General features: G+C 40.0%; 1 protein-coding gene across 1 annotated transcript in view; it reads left to right on the top strand.

Annotated features, from left to right (window-relative positions):
- Positions 1 to 26,231, top strand: part of dpp10 (dipeptidyl peptidase like 10) — a 683,609-nt gene that overhangs the window by 520,245 nt on the left and 137,133 nt on the right. Inside the window, exons 6-7 of the mRNA XM_033024629.1 lie at positions 2,445 to 2,497; positions 7,912 to 7,993. Coding sequence (XP_032880520.1) covers positions 2,445 to 2,497; positions 7,912 to 7,993 — 135 coding nt within the window. The remainder of the gene's footprint in view (positions 1 to 2,444; positions 2,498 to 7,911; positions 7,994 to 26,231) is intronic.

Here is a 26,231-nt window from a genome sequence, read left to right as displayed (position 1 = left end):
TAAAGGAGGTAGCATGTTGAGTATTTTGTGAACATTTACTTTGAAATTTTTATTGAAATTTGTGTTCTTGTTGGAATCCATATTATATTTCTGTGCGACTTTTGGTGGCCTTATGGTGGCATAATGTCTGATTTTTCTATTCATATATAAGGTTCTGCAGTTACTTAAATGGTAATATTCGTTTTTGTACTATGCTAGAAAAGTGAAATATTTATACGGTGATCTCAAAATGATTCCTAAAGGGTAAAGTTCCCATTGGAGATAACTCTTTGTGCTTAATTACACTGCCTGAGAGAAGGCAGTAATATATTCATTCCTTTTACTCACGAGACTCTCATTATTCAGCGGAAGAGATGATGTCTTGAAATGTAAGATTTAAATACATTTAATGATTTATCAGTGATGTGCCAGCATCGACAGATCTGGGAATAGACTCAATGTGGGCAGGCAACTCGCCCAGTGCAACACATGCCATCATGCTGGATGGAGGCCAAGTCCATGTTGGAGATTGGGTTTCATTACTATCTCTTTAGTAAGCTGAGGATGCCAACTAGATACCTGCTGCGCTTCACCAGCTGCAAGGTGGCCTGGAGGATGTCCTGGCTGGCAGGATGGTAGTTCTGGGTTAGATTTGGGGCAGGGACACATTGGTACGGATTGGCAGATGCTACTGGTAATCACTCCTACTGGTCCCATAAAAATGAGTGTTAACATACACTTTTGGCACTTTGTTTCTTCTACCTTGTCTGGAAAAGCAGGGCAAAACATTGCACAGTCCATCAACAAAATAGCAATCAGTGTCTATCATTCAGAAGAACTTTATTTGCATTCCACAAGCAGAGGTTCATGCTTAAATTTAAATTTGACTATTTCTGAAGTTGAACATTGTTGAAAACCCAAATAGACACAAAGTGCTGGAGTAACTCAATTGGTCAGGCAGCATCTCTGGAGAAAAGGGATGGGTGACGCTTCAGTCTGAAGAAGTGTCCCAACCCAAAATCTCATCCATCCTTTTTCTCCAGTGCTGCCTGACCCTGTTGAGTTACTCCAGCACTTTGTGTCTATCTTTGGTATAAACCAATATTTGCAGTTCTTTATGTCTGCATTTTGTTTACACCCCCATGTTAGATTGTCAGAACCTATTTCTCAGGATGGAAATGTCAAATACGAGAGGGCGTAGCTTTCAGCTGAGAGGGATAAAGTTTAAAAGAATGCAAAGCAAGTTATTTTCACAGACAGCAGTGAGTGCTTAGAACACATTGCCCAAGGGTGGTGGTGGAGGCAGATGGAATTGTAGCGTTTAAGATATTTTTTGGATCTGCCCGTGAATATGCAGGGAATAGAGGGATATAGATCACTTGCAGGCAGGTAGCGGTGAGACCAATCGCAGGCTTGGCAATCGCTTCGCCCAACACCTCCGCACAGTTCGCATTAACCAACCTGATCTCCCGGTGGCTCAGCACATCAACTCCCCCTCCCATTCCAAATCTGACCTTTCTGTCCTGGGCCTCCTCCATGGCCAGAGTGAGTCCCACCACAAATTGGAGGAGCAGCACCTCATATTTCGCTTGGGTAGTTTACACCCCAGCGGAATGAACATTGACTTCTCCAATTTCAGGTAGTCCTTGCTTTCTCCCTCCATCCCCTCCCCTTCCCAGCTCTCTTACAGCCTACTGTCTCCGTCTCTTCTTTTCTTCTACCTGCCCCCCCCCCCCCGCACCCCCACATCAATCTGAAGAAGGATCTAGACCCGAAACGTCACCCATTCCTTCGCTCCATAGATGCTGCCTCCCCCGCTGAGTTTCTCCAGCATTTTTGGCTACTTGCAGGCAGGTAAGTATTGGCATTGGCATCATTTTTAGCACAGACATTGTTGGATGAGGGGCCTGTACCTGCATTGTAATGTTCTATATAATAACATTCGTAATGATCAGTGGACCGACTCTGTGGCCCCCCTCTGCGCACATCACTGCTAGCCATTGCTATATCACATGCTTAGAGAGGTCCATTGAGAGTATCAGCAGCTAAGGCACAAGTGTAAATGGGATGGTGAGACATTTGTAATCCCATTTCTAGCAGGTGCAATGTTAATCTTCTCCTGTGTTTAGAACTGATACAAGGTTATTAGCAGTTGATTTATTATTTTCACTTATTAATATCTAAAATTCCAATTAGGTAAGTATCAATTAAAATATAATTATTTCAAGACATTCTGTAATAACCAATCCGAATTAAAACCAACCTAATGCTTCAGCTAATTGCGATTTTCACAACAATATTATCTTTGAGAATTAATTTAGAAATGTGAGAGTCACTACATTTGATTCATTCTTTTATTGGATAACAAAATTAAAAAGGACAATGTTCATTAAAGTGTAGTTCTGTATAGAATAACCTCAGAAAGGCCCTTTCTTTGTATAACACTTTTTCTTTGTCTTTTGCAGGTCTTTCATCACTCCTATACTGCATCATACGCTATTTATGACATACATACCAGGTCAGTGAAACATCTCTGTGAAGCTATTTTGAAAAGTTTCAGGTTTAACCATATTTTCAAAAGATAAATATTAAACATTTAAATTGCACATGGCAGAAAGAAAAGGATAATAGGTAATGGGAGATTTTTAACTCAAAGACGGTGTTCATAAAATTTCACACAAGGCTTAGTTTTTTCCTTAATGTGGTGTTTAAATCAATGCTTTGGATGGAGCCGTATGAGATACTTGCCATTATTGGCTGAGGGATTAATTATAAGAATAGGAAATTATGATAGAAATGATGGAAATATAAGGCCACACAGGTGGAGTAGAGTTCTAGTGGCTCCATGACTGGAAGAGTACAGACCATGCTTGCTGAATGAGGAATCCTAGATGAGGAGATGTTGTCTTGGCTGGAATAGTATATTTTGGAATAAAGAGCGTTAAGGGAGATTCCATGAGGCATTAGACATTATAAGGGAGTGAAAAAGGGAGATCGAATTTCCTCGGCAGAAAGGAACGTAACTTGGAAACATTCATCTAAGGAAATGGTGAAAGAATCAGGGGAAAATGGAGGTTAAAATATTTTCATCCGAAGAGATGTGTGGTCCTGGAACTTACTGAAAGAAGGGGTGGTGTTGGCATAAATCTTCATTTATATAAAACGCCAAAATTATAACCTGAAATCCAGTGGGATCTGGGGTTGTGGCATGTGGTATTATCCTAAATAGCTTGTTTTTGGCTGACATGGATATTGTTCCCCTTTCAGGGCCATAAATTTCTGTAATTTTCTGATTCCACAATTGACTGGTTTTAAGACTTCCAATCTGACATTTTATGTTCCATTTCTGTTTACCATTTGCCTCTAATTCATTTGCTGTTCATCATAATATTCTCTGCCAGTCGAGAATTCTTAAAGAGGGAGGACAGGAACCTTTAGGTTAGTTTATTACTTTGCAAGAAAAGAATGGTCAGTGGCAATTTATTGATCTTTTCCTGCTTCAAGTCGCTAATAAAGCTTTGTAACGGAAGATTTAATGATTGGGTCATCTTGTTCAGTTTTTCTTTTCTGACGTATACTGTTGTAAATATGTCATGATATGATTTATGTTAAAATGGAAAAAGCCATTAATTCTGTATATTGACTATAAAATATCATATCAGTGGCATTTTGTGGTGGAGACTATTCTTTATTGCACATGAATATGGAAGAATCTCTGAAAGTCATCGCTTGGATATTTATAGATGATTACAACAGAACTAAATTTAAGTTAGATTTAGCCTGACTCAAAACATAATGGGATGTGCTGACTCTTTGCAAGAAAAACACATATGCGTCCACACTAAAAGGATTAAAAAACAATTCTCAATGTGTATGGTTGCCTGAATTTCTTCTTGAACAGAGAAGATACTTACTGATATCACTCATTTTGTATTTGTTGTGCAAAAGTAAATCCTTCTCTTTCCAGAGATATCCTATTTAGAATCAATCAGTTTTGCAAATTAGCCTCACAGTTGTGAATTCTTTATTGAAATTCTGAACTTAATAGTCAAGCAAAAAGCTGCTTTCCAGTGGAGAAATTGCAGAATCTCAGATTCTTGTACTGTCTTTCTAAAATATCTATGCATTTAGATCCACTCTGCTGACCTTGTCTTTGTCAGATTATATTTACTTCTTTCCTTGATGCTATATTTGTCAGTGTTCTTTATATACTTTTCATTGTGGCAGAGTTCTTGTACTCTTTTTATTTGTCATGTTGATAATAATTTTAAAGTTATGACCTGTGAACAGTAGTCAAGAGAAAATAACACGAAGTGGAGGGACTCAGCAATCCAGGGAGCAATTCTAGAGAATATGGACAGGTGATGTTTCAGGTCAAGACTCTTTGTTTACATCATGGAAATCATTATTCAGTTTCCTCACCTCTATTAGATGCAGGCCTTCTATTTTATTAAAGTTTATTGAGAGGTGGCACAGCAGTACCATTGTTAACACAGAGCTAGATTCTGACAAGAAGCAGCTTCGATGTACCTGGGAGTTAACATCTGCTGAGTGTAGATAGTAGAAAACCTTTCATGATTTTAACTGGGACTTTATTTAAAAACCTGCCTTTCTGAGCAGGGGCAAAATTTGAAGCTCTGCAAATGGTCATCAGAAGAGGTTAAGGATTCTCACTGAGCCAAGCAAGAGTTGTGCTATTTGCTCGAAGATGGTCTGCAACCCACTCTGACACATGGTATTCCAACACTCTTGGTTCTTCTTCTTAGTCCCTCCTAGACTACCACTAGGGATATCCAAAGAATTATCAAACTACTGAACAGTCCTCCCATTAACTAGGGTATCATCCTGAGCTTCCAAACTACCTCATTGCAGACCTTGGACTGTTACTCTGTAAAACTACTATAATGCTGTAACACTATATTCTGCACTCTGGTATTTTCCTCTTTGCACTACCTACTGGACATGGTTGTGCTCTTGATTAGTATGATTTACTTTAAAGAGATACAGCATGAAAACAGGCACATTTGGCTCACTTTGTCCATGCCGTCCTTTGGCACTAGTTATACCACCTTCACATCCCTACACACTGGCACAATTCACAGAGGCCAATTACCTTACAATCCAGCACGTCTTGTGAGATTGGGGAGGAAGCCAGAGCAGCCAGAGGAAGCCCATGCGGTCACAGGGAGAACATGCAAACGCACAGACAATCGGGATCAAACCCGCGTCTCTGGTGCTGTGAGGCAGCGACTCTACCAGCTGCACTACAGTGTCTCCCAGCTGCACCACTGTGTTGCCTAGCGCCGCCCGGCTGGAAGCTTTTCACTGTATCTCGGTACATGTGACAATAATAAACCAATACTAAAAATAAGGTCAGAATTATTGAATAGTTGTGTGGTACAGGCTAATACTACTTTGTTCATCGGGACAAATAGTACAGAAGAAGCAGTATGATGACCGAAAATTGCAATCCACTCTTATCACTAGATTACCAAAGATTCAGAGCACTGCGGGTGGTGCCTAAATAATCACTTGTGTTCCATGGAATACTCGTAGTGTTCATTAGCTTCAAGGGCATTCATTCCAATAACATCCACATAGCCAGTAATCAGAAACAAAGCTAAGGATGTACGTCCCCATTTACCAAAAAGCGGAAGTGTGAGGTAATCCAGTTTGAGTAGGTTATTTGAAAAATAAGAGAAATGTTAATGACATTTATCTGGTGTATTAGAACATCTCTTGGCAAAAAGTGAACATAGATTCAGTGACCTTAGGCACCTCATGGAGTCGTAGAGCCTATTATTTGATGACACAGCTACCAGAGTATTCACAGAACAAACTGTTTATTTTTTAAATTAAAATACATATAAACATAGGTGTGTTAGGGGTACTTGCAATATGCACATGCATGTCCGCAGTTTAACATCTAAGAAGCCCAAGTGTGATGAAAGAATCTAAACATGCATGCATAGCATGAAAGAAACATTGTCTTTAACCATTGTTGCAGACAAAACAGCACCTAATTTATTCATCTAAATGACTGATATTAACTTTCATCAAACTTACCTATGTGTGGACTAGCCATAGGGAAAAAGCATCAGCTCCAACATTGCCAATTGCATCATATAAAAATTACAATTATTTCAGCAGGATTTTTCTGTAGCTTCATTGAGCGTAAATAGTTGTTGACATATGGTCATAAGTAATAGGACCAGAATTGGGCCATTCGGCTCATCGTCTACTCCGCCATTCAATCATGGCTGAACTATCTCTCTCCTGACCCCATTCACCTGCCTTCTCCCCATAATCTCTGACACCCATACTAATCAAATCTGATTGATGTACATCAAATTCCTCGTATGTTGTAAAACATACTTGGTTAATAAAGTAAGTAGGAGTATGAGTATAGCAGTGTTTTGTATTGTTTTCTGTTGGTGACATATGTGCATTTCCAAGCCAGTTTTCTAATGTTTAATTTGAATGTATTTATGGACTCGTTCAGCCAAAGGGCATTTTTCCTTGCTGCATCTCACATTGAAATGGCTCTGCCACTAATTTTGTCGTGTTTACTGTTACATGGACTGGGAACGTGTATATTATTGCAACATTTTTTAAATTTGAGACAAACATAGAAACATAGAAACATAGAAAAATAGGTGCAGGAGTAGGCCATTCGGCCCTTCGAGCCTGCACCGCCATTCAATATGATCATGGCTGATCATCCAACTCGGTATCCTGTACCTGCCTTCTCTCCATACCCCCTGATCCCTTTAGCCACAAGGGCCACATCTAACTCCCTCTTAAATATAGCCAATGAACTGGCCTCAACTACATTCTATGGCAGGGAATTCCAGAGATTCAGCACTCTCTGTGTGAAAAATGTTCTTCTCATCTCAGTCCTAAAAGATTTCCCCTTTATCCTTAAACTGTGACCCCTTGTTCTGGAGACAAGGGATAAGATAGGTTTGTTGTGGTCTTAGCTGAGACAACACAGCTACAGCCAACTGATGGAGAAAATGTTACTCACCAGTAAAAGTGAATAAAAATACAAATCCCCTTTAGGTTCCGATTAAGTCTTTCTTCTCTTACCTTAAATCTAAACACTCTAGTTCTTAACTTCCCTACCTTAGGATAAAGACTATGTGCATTCACATTGTGATTTTATACACCTCACCACCAGTGTCCTACACAGCATGAGCCTGCCCGATCTCCTCCTATAGTTCAGGCCATTGAGTTCTGGAAGCATCCTTGTAAATCTTCTCAGTATTTTTTCAACATAGGCATATTTACAGCCTTCCATTCTCTGCTTATTCTTATGTCTGTCTAAATGCTTCTTAAACATTCCTGTCATATCTGCTTCCACCTTTCTCTTGCAGGTGTTCCGGGCTCTCTGAGGCAAAAACCTTTCCTCATAAATCTCCTTTCAAACGTTCACACTCTCACCTTAGAGCTGTGCCCTTTAGTATTTCACATTCCCACCCGGTGTTCATAATTCTACATACTTTAATCATTTCACTCCTCAGTCTCTGACATTCCAGAGAAAATAATCTGAGTTTGTCTAATTGTTGCTCCATTTATCTGTATTTACAACCTCCAGTTATAGCTCTGTAATAGCAACCACATCCTGGTGATCCTTTTCTGCGCCCTTTCCAAAGCCTCCACATCATTCCTGTAATACAGTAAATAGGACTGCATACAACATTCCAAATATTAAATTCTTACTCAAATTTAATTGTATTTTAATTGTATTGGCCTTATATTTTGGCATACTGTAAAGAAATACACTCGTAACATTTGTGCAGCAAATGCGGTTCCTATTGAGATCAACGATGTTTTCTTTCAAACAGTTTAATAATGAAGATGTTTACCACAATTTTAACCAACCCCTTTCTTAAAGCAATGCTAAACTTTCTAATTTTCTTCTTATTAAAGGGAAGTGAGAGAACTCAATCCTCCAGAGGTGGCGAATTCTGTGTTACAGCATGCAGCGTGGGGTAAAACAGGACAACAGCTTGTAAGTGCTACATTTGATTCATTGTGATTTTTTTTTGCTAGTTACTAATATCACTGATATAGCATTCCTATCAATGCATTAACTGCAGTACTGTTGCGATGTGTGGGAATTTGGGAGACTCTTAAATAATAAAGAAAAACATAATGGTGAGACATTCTTCTTCATCTAAAGAATCTGGGCGAATTCAGAACAGAATAAATGATAATGCAGTTTTCACCATTTGTTACAGCAGACTTGATATAATCATTATTCATTAAATGGTACAACATTTGGCCATTGTCAACTACATTGCTGGTTTAATTAATTAAACGCATAAGTAAATTGCAGGAAAAAAGATCTAACACTTCAAGAAGGCACAAGAGACAGAAGCTGCTACAATCAGGAGCTGTGGGAGGGACGTAACAGGTTAAGCAGCATCTGTGGTGGTAACTGCACAGCTAACGTTAAAGTACTATTCTGTACTCAGACCTTTCATTTGGCCTTGGTACAGTAAACACTCGTTCTACCGGATCCCTTTATAATGAATTTCAAGTATAGTAGATGGACCTGCCGACGCCATCCTGGCTTGCACTGACTCCCCAGCCCCAACCTTTGACACCACTGCCAGCTTGCAAGGTGCACCAGCTAGCCCTTCTTCACCCACCACACCGTCCGTTAATGCGGCAGTTGTTGCGGCTAACGTTGCAGTCCCTGGGGACAGCGCTTTCTTCAGGCCGCTGTCACCGACAGAATGCGTTTGGTCACCGTGGGGTTCCCTCCACTCTCCCCAGCTGCTGCTTCTTTCTGTTGGCTATCACTTTGTCCACTCGGCCTATCCTCCCTCCACCGCCGCCTCCTCATCCTCCTTCCCCAGAGTCACCGACATTGGAAGGAGCGGGGAGTGGGCAAAGCGACGGTTGAGAGGGAAGGAAGCTCCACTGTGATCCAGCGATTCCTGGCAGGGGCTACAACATAATTCTCAACAACAGCCACATCAACCGGTGAAGAAGGGCTCGTTGGTGCAGACCAGTGCCATCAACGCCTAGTTATAAGGTGAAATGACAAAAAATGCAGGAGTAACTCAACAGACTGAATAAATCTGAACAAGGATCCCAACATCACTTATCGATTTTCTCCAGAATGCTGCCTGTGTCCTTTTGTGGATTAACCATCATCTGCAGTTCTTTGTTTCAACTGCATACAACGACAATAACTTTCTCAGTTATAGTGGACAATCGGCAATAACAGACATCATTCACCCCCCTCCCCTCATTGTCCATAAATGTGAAATTTAGGTTATTGATTTATGGAAAGTTTGAGAGACTAATGGGCCTGATTTTACAGCGGAACGGACCACACGCACACACACACACACACACACACACACACACACACACACACACACACACACACACACACACACACACACACACACACACACACACACACACACACACACACACACACACACACACACACACACACACACATAAATTGTTAGTTGGCTGAAGGTATCTCTTGTAATGAATGTTACATTTCAGTACATGGTTTTGAAGCTATTCACAAACTTTTTTAGGATCAAAGATGACCGATGAGAGGCACAGTTCATGTGGAAAATAAGTCAATTTTGACAGATGACAATTTTGAAAGTTGACAGAAATACAGTATCAGAGATAAAGGCTACAGGGAGGGAGATGGAGAGAGAGAGAGGGAGAGGGATATATATATATATATATATATATATATATATATATATATATATATATATATATATTGCTCTGCTATTTTTCCAATCGACTGACGTGTTTTTTTTCTTTACTTCTATAGAAGAGAAATGGCAGTGAATTTTATCTGCTCTTTGAAACAAATACATTAATCGCAATTCTTTATTTTATTACTTCAGCAAGTACAAGCTTATTATTTTAATTCGATCCTGTTCAAGTTAATCCTGCGCGACTTATCTTTTTATTAGTTTTACTAGCATATGCTGTTCATATTCAAAAGATTTAGCTGCCATTTATTTAAGTAAAAACTGAAGCTGTTAATTTTGTTCCTGAGAGGATAAAACTATAAGAAATTAAGTGAGGCCGTACAACTAGAGAGCCTGGTGTTTCCATGGAAACCATATTAGATTTTGAAGACGGACTTACAGAGCAGGTTGTGTGCAAGCAACCATTATTGTTTTGGAATCAATAACCTGCAATATTTTCATTTCCACCAACATAACAGTGAGTGTTACTGAACCAAAGCTGAAACTCTATTTGACATCATACTCTTACACAAGGATTACAGGCAAACATTAAGAAGCACAATCATGAAAACTGAATCAAACAATGATTTAATGGCTGAAAACACTACAGTACACACATCAAGGAGATCTTTAAACGTTGAGGCTCTAAAGCTTTAAAATAGTGCTGGAAGTTGCTGATCAATATATCATCCCTGCCTGAGCATATAATACAGTCTTGTCCATGTTCGTACGATCAATCAGACATGATCAATCATGAAATATTGTATCCACTTCAACACACCCCACACTAATGAGTGTCCAGTAGTGGATTACAGGCTTTATACACTACAATAACCAACGTTATGTTGCTCCCACACTAACTGGCCTCCCCAGTGATGGAATCTACACCATATCCCAGGTATTACATATTGCAATAATTGACATCCTGTCAGATTCGGATCACTCTGTTTCCTCCCATGGGTCAAAGACTGCAACTCAGAGAGTCTAAATGTTTTATCACACTCATACCAACAAGTATCTCCAGTTGCAAATTTCTGACTGCAATATAGTTACTCACAGCATTTAAACATTGAGATTTTAAACGCAACACAGGGAATATGAAGCTCAGCATCACTTTAAAGTTTTCTGCATCTCTTAGTTTCAAGCTGATTAACATCTCATTAAGCATTGCACAACTGTTTTAACATATTCCGTGGTCAATATTGTGGTGAATGTTTGCCCTATGGTTTGAATGCACCTCCCCTTCCTCGAGCATGAACCACTAAATTAAATAATGACTGCAAAATCGTCATTAAACGTATTCTGTCAAAAGCCTACATTGGTCTGTCTGTCGTGCTTCAATCACCTCAGAATCTTTAAGTACAAATAGCTGGCCTTTATTTAATCAAAGGAAAATGGAAGGGAGAATCTCTGATGAGAAAATCTCCCTGAGTATCAGATGAGAATCAGTGTATTCTGACAAAGAAATGATACCTTTGAAACCTTTCCTATTTAGCTACCTGTCTAAGTGTCTTTTAAATGTTGTCATTGTACTAGCCTTAACTACTTCCTCAGGTTCCTAATACATTTTTCCGCTGTCACCTTAAACCTATGCCCTCATGTTCTTGATCCCCCTACCCTGTGAAAAATAATCCTTGTCTATTCCCCTCATGATTTTCTACACCTCAAACTCACCCCAAAGAATAGAGTCCTAACTTACCCTATCTCTCCTTAAGGCTCAGGTTCTCGAGTTCTGGCAATATCCTCATATATCTCCTCGACACTCTTTCCAGCTTTATGGCATCTTTCCATTTAAAGGGTGAACAAAGCTGAACACAATGCTCCAAGTGCAGCCTCACCAACTTCTTGGACAATTGTAAGATAATATCTCAACTGCCCTGCACTCAATAACCTTCTTTAAAAAGCTCAATCAATCTCCCATGCACAAAATCATGCTGGCTCTTTCTAAATGACTGCCGTGTTTCCAAATGCATGCATATCTTATCCCTCAAAATCCTCTCCAGTAATTTTCTAACCTCAAATGTTAGGCTCACTAATCTATAGTTGCCAGGTTTTTCTTTGAATGGAGGCACATCATTAACTCCAGTCTTCTGGCTTCTAGTGAAGCTAGCAAAGAATTGCCCTCTTAAAATGTTTATCATGTACTGGATCCTAACTCGTTTAGAGCATACGCTTGCTGTTACAGATGTAAATGGTGCAAGATGACCTACATATCAAAATAAATGCTTTTCCACTTTTGAGTAAAACCAAGTGTTTGCAAATGGCAGCAAGGTATATTTTTTAAATGATTATATATTCCTGAGAGATTATTAAACTAGCTAATGGAATGATTTAGCCAAGAGAGCTGGAAATTAGGTCAGATGTCAATCAACTAGGAAGTTCTTCAATTTTTGTCGTTGATGGGTTGGCTGCCTGATGATCAAACCAAGGGAGGCAGCTTAGCTGTAATGATTGAATATACTGGATGAGGAGAGGGGGTGGGGGGTGGGGGTGTCTTCAGGTTCAGGGTCAGATCAGGAGGGTGATGGTAAGCATGATAAGCATGAAAGCATGACGAGTGATTTCAAATAGTGTTGTAAAGGTAATTACACCATGGATTCTGCTGGGTTTCTCATGGACACCTGGTGGACTGTGGTTAAAAATGCAATCCAATTTGAAGGAAGGCACAGAGCCTTAGAACAATGTTAAATGATAGCATGTTTTCCATCCTGTCCTGAAGAAATCAAAAATAGGTGGGTTTGATAGTGTTGGAATGCTACTGGAGAATTTTAGGTTTATAATAATATTCTGGAGACAATGATTAGGTTTGTCTCCAGAATATTATCTATATTACTAAAAGTCTGATCTTGACCGCTTTTGGCCCACTGTGGTGTGATTTCCGAGAGAACGCCGCCATCTACGACCGTCATTTTTGGCCACCTCGCTCAGAGCCCCCCTCCGCCTTCCTGGACTAGAGGATTTTTCCCTTCGATGAAAAATCAGAGAGATATTAATGTTTTTAAATAATTTGCCATTCTCTCTGCTGCCCCTGCTGGAGGGAGGGGGAGCGACTATAAAACCAGGAAGTGGTGTGCCTCACTCAGTCTATGCAAGATGGAGGAAGCCAGATGATCACATCTCTCTGAGCTCTGAATAACACTGAACACATGTATACTCAACTGTGAGTCCCCTTAATGTGGTTTGAAAATGAAAATATGGGTGGTTTGAAGTAAAAATGCACTGCCTGCAAATGGTTGTTTGGGCGCTTTGGGTTGAAGTAAAAAGGCACTACTGCAAATGGTGGTTTGGGTGCTTTGGGTTGAAGTAAAAAGGCACAACTGCAAATGGTGGTTTGGGTGCTTTGGGTTGAAGTAAAAAGGCACTACTGCAAATGGTGGTTTGGTTGCTTTGGGTTTAAGTTAAAGGCACCACTGCAAATGGTGGTTTGGGTGCTTTGGGTTTAAGTTAAAAGATGCTACTGCAAATGGTGGTTTGGGTGCTTTGGCTTGAAGTTAAAAGACACTACTGCAAATGGTGGTTTGGGTGCTTTGGGTTTAAGTTAAAAGCCACTTCTGCAAATGGTGGTTTGGGTGCTTTGGCTTGAAGTTAAAAGACACTACTGCAAATGGTGGTTTGGGTGTTTTGGGTTGAAGTTAAAAGGCACTACTGCAAATGGTGGTTTGGGTGTTTTGAGTTGAAGTTAAAAGGCACTACTGCAAATAGTGGTTTGGGCGCTTTGGGTAACTTCCTGTTTGCACTGTATATTGATTTTAGATAAAACGCTACCACTTACGGCTGTGATTTTTGGCCATCTTACTCAGTCCCCCTCCGCTCAGCAGGTGCAGAAGCTTCTTCCCATCAATGAAAAATAAAAGTGTTTATAGTGTTTGAAAAATGTTGAGAATCTCTCTCCTGTCAATCACGCAATGAAGGCCACACCTTTTCCGGTGGGAGGGGGAGGGGTATAAAACCCGGAAGTGTGGGTGTGGCTCAGTCTCTGCATGATGGGGGAGGGAGAGGTCATGACTCTGTCTGAGCTGTGAATCAACTGAACACACTGAATGTACTGAACTGTGAGTTTGGTGTTTTGTGTGGTTTTATGGTGGTTTCACCCTGCTTGAAATGGTATGAAACTGCATTTGAATGTGGTGGCGTTGCACCCCGCATGAAATGGTATGAAGCTGCATTTGAATTTGGTGGCCTTGCACCCTGTTTGAAGTGGTATAAAACTGCACTTGAATTTGGTGGCCTTACACACTGCTTGAAGTGGCATGAAACTGCACTTTAATTCGGTGGCCTTGCACCCTGCTTGAAGTGGTCGGAAACTGCACTTGAATTCGGTGGCCTTGCACCCTGCTTGAAGTGGTCGGAAACTGCACTTGAATTCGGTGGCCTTGCACCCTGCTTGAAGTGGTAGGAAACTGCACTTGAATTTGGTGGCCTTGCACCCTGCTCGAAGTGGTAAGAAACTGCACTTGAATTTGGTGGCCTTGCACCCTGCTTGAAATGGTAAGAAAATGGATTTAAATTTGGTGGCCTTGCACCCTGCTTGAAATGGAATTTCAAGGAATAGCCATGAGTCAACTGCCAGCCCACCAGCCATGAGTGAGCTGCCAGCACATCAGGCTTGAGGGACTGAGCTTCCACCCCAAGAACCCATGCCAGCGCAACAGAAAGCCCCCCCACTGGCCACCAATATTGGAATTGGTGGAGAGGTGGAATATTGCGTTGGGGGACCAGCCCTCCCGTGTGAACATGGAACCCAACGGGTCCCACTTAGTCTAGTTATAAACCTAAAATTCTCAGTGGATGAGGACAAATGGTTCAAATTTATTTTGGCATGTATTTTGTACAAACCAATCAAGCAAATCTTGATTGCCACTGAGGGAGGGAGGTATATCTATTGATTGGATTTCCTTTAGCTTGGGTTTAGTGAAAATGATAAACACATCCGTGATCTGCAAAAGGTTAATGTATCTTTATAGATTTGGTGCTGGTTGTTGCAGTATAATTTTGACAGGTCAACATAATCATTACTTCAGATAAATTATTTGCAATTTAATGTGTTTTTATTCCATTCTGTCCATTGGTATCACTGCATTTTAATAAAGTTACAGGAAAGTTTTACTGGTATTTTGGGACCAATCAAAAAATCAGAATAGCTCTTTTTTTTTACTATTTAAATTGATCACAGATTTCATATTGTAATGGTTAGCTGTGTACTCCCTCTTTTATCATTGATTTTTTTGCTGTCCATCAGTTAAATTTAAGGACAGGGAGTTAATGCTTAGCTTTGTTCGCGCGTGTGTCAAACGATGTTCTGCGATCGCTTTGCCACAGCCAAAGCCACATCTGTGCCTCTGCGGAGATCGTCCACAGTGCACGAATCTCCGCCGCAAGTCAGTAGGTGGGCTATTGTCTGTACCTCTCCACAGTTGCACATGTCAGAGTCCAAGATGCCCTACTTCTTCAGGTTGAGTCCGCAATGCTTAGCTGAAGCTCTGCAATCTACCAATCGCAACTCATCCAACATTATGGCAGAAGGTAAATCTCTTTGGTCATCCTTGCAAACTTCCACCTGATTCTTTTCACTCAAAGTAACAATAACATAATTTCTTCCTTCCTGGAATTATGGAGAAAGGGTTGCACCTTCTTCCCCTACCTCTGAGAGTCACTGGAGAATCAATATCAGTTCACAGCTTTCTGAGACATTGTTTTTTTTAATCCACTTCTCATGTTGTTACATGAGACCGCAGCCGAGGTGAAGCAGGTCATACCTGAATTTCCCTGGAGAGGCTAGACTCTACAGACCAATTATTCCAGCTGCTATTGATTGTGTCTCTAACCCAGTTAACTTCTTTTTCTGATGAAAAATATTCCACTTACTAAGAGGAATTTTGCTGAATTAAATTTAAATTGGCTCTTTGCCTATTCTGTGTGTGTGGCTACATTATCAGCTTCATGGAGTCAAAAGGAAGCGCAGATGGTGGAATTTTGAGAAAAATGCAAATGATTGGAGGAACTCAGCAGATTAGGCAGTATCTGTGGAGGGAGTGGACAGGTGACGTTACAGGTTGTTTCTGATCAGAGTCTGACGAAATGTCTCCTGTCATCCCCTCCACAAATGCTGCTTGACCTGCTGAGATTCTTTAGCACTTTGTGTTTTTATCATCTTTATCCCCACTTTGATTTCATCAGCAAATTTCAGCAACCTTTTTCCATTTCAAAACTGAAAATAGTTTAGACATATCGCAAAGAGCAATAGCATCAGCTCACAAGTCAAGGAGAATTCACTATATTGTCAGTTTTTCCTTTCAACCATTGGGTGAAAGGTAGCCACAAAGCATAAAGCAAAACCAATATTACAGAATGCTAGAATTCGAAAATGCAAACAAAAAAAAAGCCAGAAGCACAGCAGGCTTCCAACATCTGTGGAGTGAGAAACAGAGTTCATGCTGTGGATCAATACTCTTTCATCAAAACTAAGTACTGTAAGGGGAGGTAAAGAATCAAAATATGGATTAGAGGAGAAAGCAGTAGAATCATTATCTGAAGTTGATTTTAATCTTGAGCCTTCTCGTCTGTAAATATTTTAGTTTAGTTTTGAGATACAGCGTTGAAACAGGCCATTCAATCCATCAAATCCATGCCGACCAGCGACCCACGTTACACTAGCACACACTACAAACTAGAAGCAATTTACAATTTTTACCTAAACCAATAAACCTACAATAAAGCTCCATAGATGCTGCCTCACCCGCTGAGTTTCTCCAGCATTTTTGTCTACCTACAAACCTTTGGAGTGTGGCAGGAAACTGGAGCACCCAGGGAAAACTCACACAGCCACATACAAACTCCATACAGACAGTACCCATAGTCAGGATCGAACCCGGGTCGCTGGTGCTGTAAGGCAGCAATTCTACTATTGCACCATCGTGCCGCCCGAAGGGAGTTTCCATTCTATTGGAAAGTTGTTAAAGAACATAATGTGTTTGCACAGTACTTCTGCAGGGAAAATCAGCAAAATAGTCTGGCCAGGTGACTAGTATTGCAGTGGAAGAAGAATTTAGGAATAGTGAACACAACTCCATAATTTTTAATATTGTTTTGATTTGGGACAGGTCTGAATGTTGGGGGAAGGTACTTAATTGGGGCAAGGCAGATTTCAATGTCATTAGGCGCGAGCTAAGGAGGGTAGATTGGGATCATTTGTTATTGGGTAAATCCACAGATGACATGTGGGAGTGGTCTAAAGGTCAGCTGATCAAAGTGCAGGATCAACATATTCCAGTAAGGAGAAAGGATAAGGATAGCAAACGAAGGGAACCATGGATGACCAAGGTAGTTGTAAATCAAAGATAGGTACAAAATGCTGGAGTAACTCAGCGGGACAGGCAGCATCTCTGGAGAGAAGGAATGGGCAATGTTTCCTGTCGAGACCCTTCATCAGACTGATGTCAGGGGAGTGGGCGGGACAAAGATAGAATGTAGTCGGAGACAGTAAGACTGGTGGGAGAATTGGGAAGGGGGAGGAGATGGAGAGAGAGGGGAAGCAAAGGCTATTTGAAGTTAGAGAAGTCAATGTTCATATCGATGGGATGTATGCTACCCAAGCGAAATATGGGGTCCTGTTCCTCCAATTTGCACTGGGCCTCACTCTGACAATGGAGGAGACCCAGGACACAAAGGTCAGATTAGGAATGGGAGGGGGACTTGAAGTGCTGAGCAACCGGGAGATCAGGTAGGTTAAGGCGGACTGAGCGGAGGTGTTCAGTGAGGCCCAGCGCAGATTGTAGGAACAGCACATCATATTTCGCTTGGGCAGCTTACACCCCAGCGGTATGAACATTGACTTCTCTAAATTCAAATAGCCCTTGCTTTCCCTCTCTCTCCATACCCTCCCCTTCCCAGTTCTCCCACCTGTCTCCGAATACATTCTATCTTTGTCCCGCCCACTCCCCTGACTTCAGTCTGAAGAAGGGTCTCGACCGGAAATGTCGCCCATTCCTTCTCTCCAGAGATGCTGCCTGTCCCGCTGAGTTACTCCAGCATTTTGTGTCTACCTTCGATTTAAACCAGCATCTGCAGTTCTTTCCTACATATGGTAGTTATACACCTGGTCAATACTAAACAAGTAATTTGTATCTGTATTCACTGAGGAGCAGGACTTGGAGGACAGTGAGATCAATGTGGAGAATGCAAATATACTAAGGTAGTTTGAGATCAAGAAAGAGGTGGTGCTGAGGCTCTTGCAGAACGTTATGGTGGATATCCCCAGGGACTGATGGGATATATCTTAGGTTACCTATATACGTGTGTGTGTGTGTGTGTGTGTGTGTGTGTGTGTGTGTGTGTGTGTGTGTGTGTGTGTGTGTGTGTGTGTGTGTGTGTGTGTGGGTGTGTGTGTGTGTGTGGGCGCACACACACACTTTGGGAGGTTGAATGTAGAAATATAGAAAATAAGTGCAGGAGGAGGCCATTTGGTCCTTCAAGCCAGTACTGCCATTCATTGTGATCATGGCTGATCATCCATAATCAGTAACCCGTGCCTGCCTTCACCCCATACCCCTTGATTCCACTAGCCCCTAAAGCTCCATCCAACTTTCTTTAAAATCCATCCAGTGAATTGGCCTCCACTGCCTTCTGTGGCAGAGAATTCCACAAATTCACAACTCTCTAGGTGAAAATGTTTTTTCTTATCTCAGTTTTAAATGGCCTCCCCTTTATTCTTAGACTGTGGCCCCTGGTTCTGGACTCCCCCAACATTAGGAACATTTTTCCTGCATCTAGCTTGTCCAGTCCTTTTTATAATTTTATATGTTTCTATAAGACCCACTCTCATCGTCCTAAATTCCAGTGAATACAAGCCCAGTCTTTCCAATCTTTCCAGCATTGATGTGCAGAGGGACCTAGGAGTCCAAGTTCATAGCGCACTAAAGGTGGCAGCACAAGTAAATAGGTATATGGTATGCTTCCCTTCATTGCCAGGGTCATTCACTATAAGACTCCGGAGGTCTTGATACAGCTCTCTAGGACTTTGGTTATGCCATATATTGCATAAGGTTCTGGTCACCCCAATACATTTCTGGTCACCCCATTACAGGAAAGATGTGGAAGCTTTGAAGAGGATGCAGAGGAGGTTTACCAGAATGCTGCTTGGAATAGAAGGTTTCAACTACAGGGAGAGGTTTCGATAGACTTGGATTTTATTCTCTGGAACATCAGAGTTTGGAGGGGATAGTTGACGGAAGTATTTAAAATATGAGGGGTATACAGTATAGCAGCCAGAACCCATGGTGGAAACGGCCAACACTAGAGGACATAACTATAATGTGAGAGGGGGAAAGTTTAATGAGGATGCACGGGGAAAGTCGTTTTACATAGAAGGTGGTGGGGCCTTGCCTGGGGTGGTACTGGAGGCAGATTTGATAGTGGCATTTGAGAAACTTTTTGATAGGCACAGGATATGCAGGGAATGGGGGGGGGGGATATGCATCAGATGTAGGCAGATAAGATCAGTTCAGCTAGGCATCATGTTCTGCACAAACATTGTGGGCTGAAGGTCCTGTTCCTGTGCTATAATGTTCTATGTTCTATGCAGTCAGTGAAATTAAAGAAAGCTTTATACTGAGAAGTAATAATCTCTTGCCAGAGATGAAAAGTAGGTTGTACATTGGTATGAATTTAGAAGACAGCAGTTACATGTCCTCCCCAGGTTACAGCAGAGTGGGTTCCTATGAATTGTTTGCAAGTCGAGATGGGTTCCTACCCGGCAGAAGATGCTGCAGCTCCATGTCAGCTGGTAAATGCATCATGCATGTCACCCAAATGCTCATTTGTATGTAGAGGCTGTACATAAATCAGGTGTTTGTAAGCTGGAGTGATCTTATAGTCGTGAAATCATAAAAATCAACTGGGTTAATTGTTGATAAAATAATAGGGCCAGATGCCTTGCTCCATTCACAAAATAAAATTGACAGTGGTGAACTAAAATAAAATCATAGCACATTAAGGGCAAATTTGTTCCAGAATATTGGAGAAGAGCTCATGAGTGAATAGTATTTATTGGCAATCACATTAAATGTAAAACCACTCGTATGTTCAAAAAATATAAAAGTAGTACATCAGTCGACAGATATATGATGGTCTTTCGAACAAATATAATTACTTGAAGATAAAACAATGTGGGTGGAAGGCATTAACCTCAGTATTATAAACCTGACCTTCAGAAGCAAATTGAGCATGTGGCTCCCAGCAGCCAAGTTACTAAAATATAAATGCTGAATATCAAAACTGATAGACAAAATGGACAATAGAATGATTAACTGATAAAAAAGTGCTGTTGAAGATTTTAAAATCAAATTTACCTATTTCTGAATACATCATTAATGTGCAGAATGTCGTATTTCACAGAAAAAATATCAATTATATATTCTAATATATTTAATGTATGGAGATATTAAGATGAATCACAGAAAAATGATGACGTGCAAGAATCAAATATTTGAAAGCATAATTTGTGTGAAGTATGTTTGAAACCTATCAAAAAATTATGAGGATATCCATAAGGATCTCCTTATGATTTTCTCCAGAGATGCTGCCTGACCCGTTGAGTTACTCTTTGTGTCTATCTTCAATGATATGTTGTTTTAGTGTCAGGGGATGTATGATTAGCTTGCAGTAGTCATGGTCAGCAAAATGAAACACATAATTATAAAAAGAGGTTATAGGAGGAGTATGATGCAAATCCTTAAAGTCTAGCAGATAATTGATTAAACTAGTTATGTTATTGCATAAGAAAATAGGTGAACCAGATGGTGTGATTGAGTGTCCACAAACCATAAACTAAAGATAGACACAAAAAGCATTTCTGGAGAGTAGGAATGGGTGACATTTCAGGTCAAGATCCTTCTTCAGACGTCTCAATCTGAAACGTCACCCATTCCTACTCTCCAGAGATGCTGCCTGTTCCATTGAGTTACTCCAGCTTTTTGTGTCTATATTCTGTTTAAACCAGCATCTGCAGTTCCTTCCTAAACATAAACGAAAGTTAGGTAAATAAATATTTTGTTTACATTAAGAGTTTGTCTCATTTGGCAGCAAGTGTAGCATTTGTTTAAATCAATTGAAAAGTTTCAAAATGTTTCATATCATAAGAGTAGATAAACCGTACAATATCATTTTGGTTAACCTGAACTGGGCAGTGAGGAAAATTAGCATATTTTTCTCAAAGATAGATATAAAATTCCTTGAATGGGAAAAAATGCATGCTCTTTTGGTATTTATTGAGATAACAGATACTCACTTGTAATCTTTGCATTATGTAAAGCTTATTCTGTAGGTATATAAAAGAAAAAACATTCATTGCCATGGCAAAAAGAAATGGTGATTGTTTCCTCAGAAATAAAGTTAACACTAACAGAACAAAGTAATCCACTGATGCCTGCTTCAGGTAAAAGAAAAGCAAGTGCAGCACAGCATGATATTGTTGTGTCAATGTGAAAGCCTGACTGCCTTTGAGAAATCCAACACAGCATGTTTGCTTCATTGAAATTTTACTTGAATATAGAGATGGGTGGAATTGCCAAGTCATTTTAAAAATCCCCTGTACAAGGAGTGCCAAACCCGACATCAAGATCGGTTAAACATCTGCAAAAGATGTTCCATTGAATTATTATGAATGACAAATAGAAATGTGATGTTAATGAATTGTCATTTGATAACTTATCTTTTTTTGTAATAGTATGTATTTTGTTTTTTTTAAATGAATAGACATGATTTTGGAGCCAGTACTGAATGTTGTTTGGATGCTGGATAATAATTAGCAAAACTGTTTCCGCACACACAAATAATATTTGTTGGAAATGTGAAAGTAGGCAGTATTTTATTGATGTCCTGAATTGTACCTGTAGATTGTGGGAAACCCTTGGGGTATCGGGGTGAATGACTTGCTGGAGGAAACTCAGTCCCTGAACTGCTATTGTAGACACGTCATCGATTAGCAGCATATCACTTATTTGATGTGTATAATGCTATTTTGGGGATTAGTATGCAGACCATCTAACTACCAATTGTCCATGTGCTATAAGAAGGGCCTCTCCTCACTAGTACCAATTATGGATTATTTATGGTCGATTTATCCTAGATGTTCATGTGATAACAAAACTGTTTGGTGCTATCCAAAATTGTTTCAAAATATCTGCAGAGTAATATGGCAAACATGCTATGTTCAAGTCATCTGTGCAAACTCGTTGTATTCATCCTGAGTGTACATGGTCACAGGGGGAACATACAAACTCCGTTCAGGCGGTACCCATAGTCAGAATCGAACCCGGTATGATGGCAACTCTACTACTGCACCACTGTGCCTCCCTTATGGAGATGCTGTTGAATAAGCCTGGGTATGTTACTGCAGTGCATTTTGTAGATGGTACACACTACAACCATTATATACGATGGCGGAGAAAATTAATATTTAGAGCCAGTGCGAGGGTGCCAATCATCTGAGCTGTTTTGTCCTGTATAGTATCAAGCTTCTTGTTCATGCTGCATTAATCCAGGCAAGTGGCAAGTATTTTAAATCACTTTGTATGTTATTACATTTTCTGAGCTCCTGACCTCTGCCTTGTACTTGGAGGAAAGACTGTGAGATGTCAGGAGAGGAATAATTTGCTGTAGGATATCCAGCCTCTGGCCTGCTCTTGTAGCCACAATATTTTTGAGTTTCTGGTCAATAATAACCTCCAAGATATTGATTGGGGGAGACATAGCAATTGAAATACCACTGAATGAAAATAATAAGTTGACAACTCTCTTGGTAGAGATGGCCACTTTCTAGCACTTTAATTCTCTTCGCATTCCTACACAGACCTTTCTGTTTTCAGTCTCCTCCATTGTCAGAGTGAGGCTAAATGGAAATTGGAGGAACAGCATTTCATATTTTCCTTGGGCAGCTTACAGCCCAGTGGTACGAATATTGATTTATCTCACTTCAGGTAGCCCTGGCATTCCTTCTCTCTCTATCCCTCCCCACCCAAGGCACACTAGCTTCTCATTTTCACCCTACAAACAGCTTGCAGCCCGCTTCCTTTATCATCATTACTTTTTTGCATATCTTTAATTCATTATTTTTTTATCTCTCCACATCACTGTCTATATCTCTCGTTTCCCTTATCCCCAATCAGTCTGAAGAAGGGTCTCGACCCGAAACGTCACCTATTCCTTCTCTCCAAAGATCCTGCCTGTCCCGCTGAGTTACTGCAGCTTTTTGTGTCTATCCTTGGTCCACAATGTCTGTTCTGGTCATGAAGCAAAATTAAATTAATATTATCAGCCTGCAGATGGTCTATATCGCCCAATTCCCTGCTTCCTTATATTTTATTAATTCAGGGAATGTGGGTCTCACAGACTGTCAGCATTTAATTACCCATTCCTAATTGCCCCAGATAATATGGCAATGAGCTGCCTACTTGAACTGCTCCAGTCTTTGAGTTGTGGGTGTACCCAAAATGCTATTAGGTATGGAGTTCCAGGAATTTGAATGTGTAAAAGTGAAGGAATGGTGAATATTTGCAAGTTAGGATGGTGTGTGACTCAGAGGGCCACTTCCAGGTGTTCCCATGCTTTGCTGTCCTTGTCCTTCTCGGTAGTAGATTTATGGCTTAGGAAGGTGCTGTGGAAGGAATTTTGTGTTCACTGCGTATATCTATTTAAAAGCCTCTTTCTGTCGTATCTGCTTCTGCCACCTCCCCCCAACAGCAGTTTAAAGGAGATTTACAAGGCTTTCCTTTAATACAGACCACTCTCTGTATTAAAGAAGCATTCCATAAATCTCCTTTAAACTGATGCCTTCCAGTATTTCATATTTTCTGCCCAAGGCAAAAGACGACACAAAGTGCTGTAGTAACTCAACAGGTCAGGCAGCATCTCCAGATGACATGGATAAGTGACATTTTGGGTTGGGACCCTTCTTCAGTTAGTTCCTTGTTTCCACATTTTACTGGGAAAAAGACTGACTAGCAACCCTGTCTGTGCCTCTCATAATTTTATATACCTCCATAAATCTGCCCCCACAGCCTCCAGAGAAAATAATCCAAATTTGTCCAACATAAATAGAATAAGATGAATGCAAATGGGTGCTTGGTGGGATGCAGGGTAGTTTTTGTGCTGCATGCCTGAAGAATTTATTTTTTGGACCTTTTTAGATTTGGTTTTGTGAGATTGCTTGTTATATAACTAGTGGATAAGAGAGTTTAGGCAAACTTAGTGTTTTAGCATTTGAGGCAGCATGTAGAATGGCCATCAGTTTAGAAATGCTGCTTAAAAACCATGAGGCATTTTTGTGCAGGTTGCGATTCCAAGCTACAAGTAGGAAACCACACCACATAACGGCACAATTATTATCTTCCAGGCTGAGATATATGGACACCATTAGAGGGGTTAACTGAAATCAGTTGGGCATGCTTGTAAAATAACTAGAAGGCCTTCATCAGTATGTGTTTTGAACAACCAGACCTCAAACTGTCAGTACAAGATGACATCTTGCTACATTTATCATAGGACAGGGAATATTGCAAGTTCCTGGAAAAATTAATAGCCATGTAGAAAGTTAAAGGAGCATGTGTCTACTTCACTCGTAATAGCATTGGATAATATGGAGAGGATGTGATGCATTGCATCAATGCAGATGGAATTTGATGACAATCCATCCAATGGCAAGTACGAAGGCTTGGTCTGAATAGAAATCCAAGCAAGTAAACCTGAGACTATTCTGGGAAGAACTGTTCAAGTGGCTGGCAGTAAATGCTGGGTTTGCATAACCTCGCTGATGGTGCACCAGCTGCTGCATCATAACGGCAGTGAAATACAATGAAAGAAGGTATTGATTAAATAGCTACCTGTAGGGACAACCATGAGACTGAGTAACAAACGTAAAAACAAAGTAATCAGCTGGTCTGAAACCAGAGCAGAATGCAAGGGAAAAATATGTTCTGAGTCTGAGTTCTTAAATGGCCAGATCAAAGACAATACTATTTTTCCTGAACTTTCAGGTTACTGCCTTTAAGACCATCCACAGATGTTGAATGGAGTCAGTTAAGAAGGATCTCAATCAGAACAACACGAGAGAACCAATTCATTGAGATTTTCTTTAATAAGAATCTTAATATATTTTTTGTTTCTTCTAATTCTAAATCAATTACATTTGCTTCATGTACTTCTTTATTGTCGATTTTCCAAGTTTACTAAACACATTATTACTTCCTTGTAGAATTCCAGAAGTTTGTTGTGTGCATTTATTATTTTGAACTTGAAGTCTTTGATTTGGCTACATTGTAATTACATCCATAAGTCAAAGTTGAAATATCTCTTGATCACAAATGTCAAGTTATCTGGCCTGTGATTGCTCGTTAAATTTTGTCTCCTTACAAATTCCACGTTGGGCAGTCTTAAATCCACACTCAACAGAGCACGAAAATACTGCTTGTATTATTAACCCACTTTATTTACCACAGAAACCAAGAATGGGAACACCTGTCAAGGAATCAGCCAGTTAGCTAAAAATGTCCTTTTGCTACATGTAAACTTTGTTTCTGCCCATGTCAGGATTAACCTTCTCCCTATTATTCTCCTTCATAGTACATTTCTTATTAAATAATACTAACATTTGTTTAATAGAACAATGACCAATAGGCAAATTTACCTTCTCAAATATCCTTTGTTTTTAATCATTTATTTTAGTGTATTTTGTGAAATGTTGATTGATCTTTTGAGTATTTAGCAAATTGTTTTCCCCTATATTCATTCACTTATCCTGCTTTTAACATTAGCCTCACCCACTGAGTTTTTCCAGCATTTTTATCTACCTGCATCTTTTTATCTACCTCAATGATTTATCTTTTTTCCAGCATCTGCAGTTTCTTCTTAAACTGCTTTTAACATTGTTCATTCTCCTTTAATTTCTACATTATTCACATTTCATGCACAGAATCACCTTTACTGCTCAGCATTTCAATAGAATTGTTTCATGGGAGTTTCCTCAGTTTATAACGGTAACGCATCTTTAGAAATTCATGCTTAAAAATGTAGAACAGCATGAGCTGAAACCACATAATGTCTCAAAAACTAAAATTTCTGGAAATTGATAGTCATTATCAAACTTTATTATTAAAGTATTCTTAACTGAGAGCTGTAATATTCAAAACCGAGTGCAGTCTGCTTCACACAACCAGAGGGTTTCAGAGCCCCACTGATCCCAAGCTCCAAAGGTCCAGCCAGATGCTTAACATATCCTATGAATAAATTCTTAATCTATATGACAAACAGGTAGAGGAGCAGCAGAGCTTGCAAAATGTTATACTCTCTATCATTGCACTATTATAACTGTAATATAATCCAAAGATTTTCATTGTATAACTTTGAGCAACATATGAATTATTGGCCTACAGAGCTTTGGCAGATGGCAGAGGCAAGTACATAATTTTAAATTGATACCAGTTGTTGAATAAAGAAACAAAATTACCATTAAGCTTG

The sequence above is a fragment of the Amblyraja radiata genome, chromosome 7 (genome assembly GCF_010909765.2).
Source record: "Amblyraja radiata isolate CabotCenter1 chromosome 7, sAmbRad1.1.pri, whole genome shotgun sequence".
In the NCBI taxonomy this organism is placed as follows: domain Eukaryota; kingdom Metazoa; phylum Chordata; class Chondrichthyes; order Rajiformes; family Rajidae; genus Amblyraja; species Amblyraja radiata.
This window is presented reverse-complemented; position numbering and strand designations above follow the sequence as displayed.